The sequence below is a fragment of the Leguminivora glycinivorella genome, chromosome 13 (genome assembly GCF_023078275.1).
Source record: "Leguminivora glycinivorella isolate SPB_JAAS2020 chromosome 13, LegGlyc_1.1, whole genome shotgun sequence".
NCBI classification, from domain to species: domain Eukaryota; kingdom Metazoa; phylum Arthropoda; class Insecta; order Lepidoptera; family Tortricidae; genus Leguminivora; species Leguminivora glycinivorella.
In genome coordinates this window covers 15,213,422-15,220,916 of record NC_062983.1, presented here as the reverse complement: position 1 = coordinate 15,220,916, position 7,495 = coordinate 15,213,422, and the positions used below count along the sequence as shown (strand labels likewise).

The window sequence follows — 7,495 nt, the reverse complement described above, 5'->3', positions numbered from 1 at the left end:
AAAGCCGCGATACACTAAGCTTATACGGGGTGGTACTGTGGTACGGTACGGGGTTAACAAAAAAACTAAACTGTATTACTCCTTAAATTGGCCAAACATGTTCAGCGACTTTTAAAAATTATGAACTCTTTAATTTTCGAATTTTTCATACAACATATATTTACCTTCAATATACCTACACCATTATTGTTCAAACAAAATTTGCAATAAGCATATAAGATGATAAAAATCAAAATACAAGTAATTTTTAAAAGCTGGCCAGTTTAAGGAGTGGAGTGTGTGAATGTAGGTTAACATTTTAGTTTTTTGCTTTGGTTAACAGAGCCCACCCGGTACCTATATGAGGTATATCTTGATGGTACTAATTATGTACATACATATATAGGTAGGCAGAGCACATGAAACTGCTAAAGTTACAGTGCCACTCTTGGCAAATAAGGGGTTGAAAGAAAACGAAACTGTGACATTGCAGTGACAGGTTGCCAGCCTCTCGCCTACGCCACAATTTACCCCATATCCCACAGTCGCCTTCTACGACACCCACGGGAAGAAAGGGGGTGGTGAAATTCTTAACCCGTCACCACACGGGTACTAATTATGTAGTAGGTACAAATCTGCAAATCGTTTTTCTACTCCCGTACTGTTATTCGTGAGTTACAAGGTCGTGCATAGAACTTTAAAACCCTACATAAAAGATGTCAGGAGCTCAGGACAAGTCTATCTAGTCTATACCCTGAAAACATTTTGTATAAAATACTATTATGTTCCCATTTGTGCTGCTATTTAGGAATAGGAATTTCGAGTTTTTACGCTTTCAACTTCAATTAGCGATTCCACCCATTTAAAATATCTTACTCGTTCTGCACTTTCCACTCTAAAGCCGCGATCTATTATGGTTTTTTTGAAGGCAGAGCTAGGTTTATCATCCAGGCAACCATTGGGCAAAACAGAGATAATTCGGGCCAGTTTATGACTACTTACAGATTTAATTTGTACCACTAGGAAGAACTAAAACTATAGGTACTAACTCCTCGAGTGCCAGACAGATTTTCGAGTCCTTGGAATTTTGATTTTACTCTAATTAATCAAATATTTAATTTGATTGACGTAACTCCACCACAAATATTCATCTAACCAATGAGAGACTGTATCACACAAGTACTCCAATATAAACGAGCCTTTATACGTCGCTGCATCCAACTGCTAAATGCACCATTACAAAAATAACTACAATTAAATTTCATTTTGGTTTCAAGTGGTTTCAATGTGAATACACTTACTTAATATAGCTACAGTTTTATACTCCGCTTATACAATTTAAACAAATAGTCTTATATGTCATAGACAAACGTGAGAGACACAGGTAGGACAGTTTCATGAAGTTAACTAGTTTTTATAAACAATACATTTTTAAGGATTAAGGAGGTTGTTACGCTTGAAATTTCTTTTGAATTTAAGAATTTGTCAAAATTCCAGGCAAAAAAATGTAAAAGTATTTCAGGGGTTCTGGGGCCCATTTCTCGAAGCTACAAGTTACAATTTACAAGTGGTAGTCAATGTCTAATATGACAAGTTGGAAAGAGACTTCCGCTTGTAACTTGAAACTTGAAGAAAAATATACTTGGTAATGTTTTATCAACAATCAAATAAAAGAGACAAAATGTCTGATAAAAATAATTTCAAGTTAAGTATCTACTTTGATAATGATAACGCATAACTAAATAATTTAAGTAATAGGGTAACCATAAGGTTAGGCACATACTTTCCTAATTTTTCGTAGTAAAAATATTCCTATTAGTAAGCTAATTTACCTAATAGGATAGTTTATTGTGGTATTTCCATTTTATGAATTTTCATTTATATTTAGTAATATTATTCTCCTGATCAGAATACACCTATACCTAACTTACCTAAGTTCTAGCTGAAAGGTATGTCGGTGTGCTTAAAATTATCGGTATGTTTTATACGTGGGTATGCTGCACTCGGCGTGTCACTTATGCTAAACCGGCTACATGAGATTGAAGGCACATTTTATACGCGTACGTACATACATACATACATACAATCACGCCTGTTTACCAGAGGGGTAGGCAGAGATCACGTATTTCCATTTACTACGATCCTGACAAATCACTTTCGCTTCACACACTTTCATAACGTTTCTCATACACGCTCGTCGGTTTCGAGTATTCGTATTCGTATTTCTTTATTTGCTGAAATATGGGTTTACAAAGATGTACAATAAAATATAGTTCAACCATATCCTGCTTGGAGTAGCATGCAAATTTAAAGTAGGTCTAGTTGCACTATAACATAACACAAGATAAAATGATAGAAATAAACATTTAAACTTAGCCAATTATTAATTCTAAAAGTCATGCAGTGATTTATAAGTTACAATAAAATTACTTATTATTAATGAAGTACTTCTGACCTGGCCTTTACGTACGCGTACGTGTTTAAAAATAAATAAATATTATCTTGTATTTATTAAAAATACGTTTAAACGTTAGCCAAAAATGGTAAAGAGCATCATTAAGGCTCATTTGGACGGCGCGCAAGCTCGCATGCAATTTTAGATAGATTGCGAACTGTACTGAGGGCGACGAAGAGCCTACGCAGGCAGAATGCTGCTGCCCTAAGGCCGTTTTCACATTATCCGATCCGATATCGGATGTCGGAAGGATTTCAATAGAAAAAATCCAAGATCGCCTGTACTAATATCGGGACATCCGATATCGGATCGGATAATGTGAAAACGGACTAAGGGGAACCTGCGGGTGGTGGGTCGGGAGTCCCATCACTCGCTTGAAGAGGTACCGAGCTGGAAGGCCCTCCAGTGTTCCGAGGTGCCTTCAGCGGAGTAGGCTATCAGAATAGTCTGAAACGACGGGCCTCAAGGGCAACGCTGGCGCGGTATCGGAAGCCTACAACCGAGTGCCCGAAACCCTGCGCAAAAAGCGAGCGTCGGAACACCCCAGGGGGTTTAGTCCGTGGGAGTCGGACATACCCACTGCTCTCCCGGGCCAGTGGCATCCATAATGGATTCCCCCTGTGTAAAAAAAAATATTAAGATGAAGGTATTATGACAAGGTGCCAAAAATATGTATCCACCACAAATATGTATAAGCATGAAATCGTGTACAAATTACATATTTTTGGCACTTTGTCCTCGTATATATTTAATACCTTGACTGTATAGTCAACCAATTGGAACCCTGGGCCACTCTACAACCACGTCAAAATGACAAGCAGTACCTAAGAGATTTCTTACAATCTGATTTGTAACGTCACTGTGACATAGTTCTACAGTGGCCTAGGGTATAGGGGTTGACTGTACAATACCCGATTCAGCCGGCCGACCAAAATACCTACGGCATTGTAATGAAACTCGCATGCGAGCGCCATGTAAATAGGCCCTTATTTCAAACACCTGCTACTTGGAGTTAAAGACATATTTTATTCGCATACGTGTTTAAAAATAAATAAATATGAACTATCAGGAACTACATTGTAACATTAGCCAAAAATGGCAAAGAACATGATTAAGCACTAGGATGTTATAATTATCTCTGCATGTGTATTTACAACGTGTCACTCGTATTTTACGTCATTTAACATGAATAATTTGTAATTCATGCTTCCTTTCTAAACAGTTGTAACGTGAGGGTTTTTGACTCATAATGATGATGTAAAAGATTCAATTCAAATATCCGTCAATAGTTTTTTCTGCCTTTCAGCAGTAAACCGTACCTATACCACAGTATAATAAAATAAAGAGTACTATCGTATAGTATGGCCACTCGCGCTCCCCGCTGAAAGTGCCGCCCACCCCCTCTCGGTAACCTCACAGTTACCGCCTGTCAAAAACGCGCACAGTCGACCTATCATATTTCACTCATACAAGCAAAGTACGCGTTCACCTACACGAGCTTAGACTGTGTGCTAGGAACGCGCCTCTTTCATATATTTGATCGCCAGCGTCCGATGTGCCTATACTTTCTTCGCTTCGCTAAACGTAGTACATATAGTAAGCCATTTCCTTCTGATTGAAAAATACTATGATGAACACATCTCTGTGAATAAGTAAACCGAAAACCGAGAAATACGTTTCTTACTTTACTGCACGAAGTAGGTAGGTAATATATTATTTCTGAATACCAGACCTTTTTAAAACCAGCGCCATCTACAGAATGATGTATGAATCACTAGCAGTCAATATAACAAAAGAATGGACGAAACCATAGATTGCACGAATGAGTCCGAGTCCACTCAGCTATCGAGTTTTCCGCAAAAATACACTGTTCTTTTGGTAGATGGCGACTCTAGTCTTCGTCGATAATTGAACCAAATGATTCAAATGAAACAATAATCGTCGTCGGGGAATATATCGTTAAATTATCTGGTTTTAGAAGTAGGTACAAATATACTTATGGCTCGAAGATATAAATAATATTAGAAGTTATAATTGTGGAAAAAATACTAAATAAAATAAATAATATACTTATATACCTAACTACAAAAGCATAATTATTTGGTATACATACATTTACTACTAAACTGTCTTTTAAATCTGCGAGATTAGGAGGCTAATAATTTTCCTCGCATTTTGCTTGGAATGTGACAACTTGATTGTTTGAGTAGATTTATTTCTTTATGACCTAAAAAGACAACTAGGGTCGTTGTGATGGAGTTTGTTATTTTGCAAAGGCTGCCTTTTGTGTCTGGGCATTGACCTTAATTCTCAAAGTCGTAGCAAAGTTGTTTTAATTGGTGCGGAACTTGATGAAAATGATAAAACAATGTTTAATAATATATTATACAATAATTAATAATATATTAATATATTCATTTCTGAAATTCAACAAGAAATAAAACATAATTGTGTAGGTGCATAATAATATTGATTTATTAATTTATTACAAATAATTTACACACAAACAGTAAACACTAAGGCACGTAATGTGTAATATCAATACTAATATTATAAATGGGAAAGTGTGTGAGTCTGTTTGTTTGTCCGTCTTTCATGGCAAAACGGAGCGACGAATTGATGTGATTTTTTAAGTAGAGATAGTTGAAGGGATGGAGAGTGACATAGGCTACTTTTTGTCTCTTTCTAACGCGAGCGAAGCCGCAGGCGAAAGCTAGTACTTTATAATTTAGGTACCTGCCTATATTAAATATACCTACAATCTAGATAGTAAGAAATGTTAGGACAAGTTGGTGGGAATCGGCTTGTATGGAGCCGCCGTCCATGCTGCCTATTGACTATTTTTCATTTTCTTTTTTGTTACATATATTTTATGACACAGATATTCTTTTTTGTCATAAGAAGAGACCAAATAGCTTGTTCAAATTTTTAGCATATTTTAATATTTACCTAACATTTTACTATATCAATTTACAATGTCCAACATAAGCTCAATGAACAAGTGGTTAGAGTTTTAAACATTGCTAAAACAGTTCTAGCAAACATTTATGACAACAATAAGTGTAACATATGTTCATTAATTAAATGCTTTATTATTTATTAATTAAACTAAATCTTAAACATAACTTAAACCTAAACTATGTTTAATCTTCGGTTAAAAGAATGTTATGGCACTAAGAAATTATGTGCCTTAAGTAAGAAAATCGTGAGAGCCATTTATAGAAATGACTAAAATTATAAAATTTTACTCGAAAATAAAACAAACAACGTAGGTAACATTTTGGATTTATTATCTTTATCTATGAAAATAAAATATCCTTATACCTAGTGCCTAAGGCACTAGTCCCACCACTAGCTAAATTACGGCTATTTATGCGACAAAAGATAACAACTGAGCGATGAACTATAAAATAGTCAATAGCTCATTTATTTCATTTGTTTACACGGGAGCTATCTTTTGTCGCAATTTAAATTATTATTTATAGTTAAATTACCTAACAACATAAAAAGTAGCATTTATTTCATTTGTGCTTTAATTTAAATTATTATTTATTTAGTAATAATACAGTAGTCAACTGTGTTAGTAATAGTCAGGTACGAGGTATTATTTTGCTTATATTTTATAAGCAATCGTGCAAGTTCAATGTCAGATTTTAACATGCAAACAATAACAAAATTGTAATTAGGACTTTTACAAGCAGACATAAATATTTACCTTTTAACATAGTGGTCATGCTTATGGTCTATTGAACTAAATTAAGTACTTATGCAAAAAAAGTGGTGTAGGTTAGGTAGATACATATTATATGTAGGTATATCCGGGCTGCACGATTTCATACTTAATCAGAATAATCACTGATGAACTCATCTAAAAATATAATATTTGTTGATCCTGTATTCGTGTCGGAAACAATGTGGAGTTATTCGAAAATAAAAAATAATCGCCGTGTCCTCTTCATATATGAGGACATGGCGAGTATCCAAATATGTACAATTAAGGTCTCATTATAACCATACAATGAATACCTACATAGAAAATAGTAGTAAATAATTTAAGATTTGGCTCAATTACTGGCTCATAACAGCTTATGACTGGATGGAGTGAAATGTGTAAAAGTGAGCGGAATCACATATTGACATGTGGTTATCAATAAATAATGGGTTGTTGGAGCTCAGAAGTCGACTTTCCGTTTTTGTAAAACCTTTACGTTATCATAAAACATCATGTGTTTTATTAATAGGTAAGAAACACAATCCGGGATCCTCTCGTGACTAATGTCGAGTTTGATAGATACGGTCAACCAATTTGTATCCTAGGCCAGTCTAGAAACATGTCTTATTGACACCTTGCTATTATTTGCTATAGAAGTGACATTGACGTTTACTATGAAAAGGTTCTACAGGACTAGGATTCATTGGTTGCATTGGTTGACTGTACTCCCGTGGTACCTACGAACATTGTACCCATATCCGTTTGTATGCCATTTTTAATCTGTGTCAATAAAATATTGTGTTATTTATCCTCCATGGGCATGACTATCGTATGCGCTATTATTTCGTTTTCCTGGTCGTCCTTCAACGCCAAGTATTGCTCAGCCCAGTCGTTCAGACAACACAGTGCTCTTCTCTTGTGCAGTGCCTTGATCACTCTCCGCCTAAACACCACCAGGATCACGAAGATTATGAGGCCTTGGAGACAGTTGATTATGTCCAGAATCACCCTGGAAACAGAAGTTATTTAGACGTATAGTTTACTCATAAACACAATAGGCGTTAGTTATAAGTTAGGACCGAGACAGAGAGACTGCAATGCAACTGCAACTTGCTTGGGAACGGTGTCTGTATCGGTCCAAATTGACCGCACTAATGTTCGGCTATCTTTATGTATAATATTTTGATGGAATTATTTAGATCCGTGGCTGCTCCGTACAAGACGATTCCCACCGGCTTGCCTAAAATTGATTACTAGTAAAGTACCTAATGTAAAAGGTAGGTTTCTTTTTGCTTAGTGTTGCCTAGCAGAAATTTTCACCAGACGCCACTGTAGGTACTTAAGTTATT

General features: G+C 35.7%; 2 protein-coding genes across 5 annotated transcripts in view; one reads left to right on the top strand and one right to left on the bottom strand.

Annotated features, from left to right (window-relative positions):
* The window catches only part of LOC125232641 (RNA helicase aquarius), a 111,355-nt gene that overhangs the window by 46,693 nt on the left and 57,167 nt on the right, over positions 1 to 7,495 (top strand). The gene's annotated exons all lie outside the window — the stretch shown is intronic.
* The window catches only part of LOC125232645 (G-protein coupled receptor Mth2-like), a 28,824-nt gene continuing 27,248 nt past the window's right edge, over positions 5,920 to 7,495 (bottom strand). For all 3 annotated transcript variants that reach the window (XM_048138396.1, XM_048138395.1, XM_048138394.1), the window contains exon 9: positions 5,920 to 7,155. In XM_048138396.1, the coding sequence (XP_047994353.1) occupies positions 6,948 to 7,155 (208 nt within the window). In that variant the 3' untranslated portion in view covers positions 5,920 to 6,947. The remainder of the gene's footprint in view (positions 7,156 to 7,495) is intronic.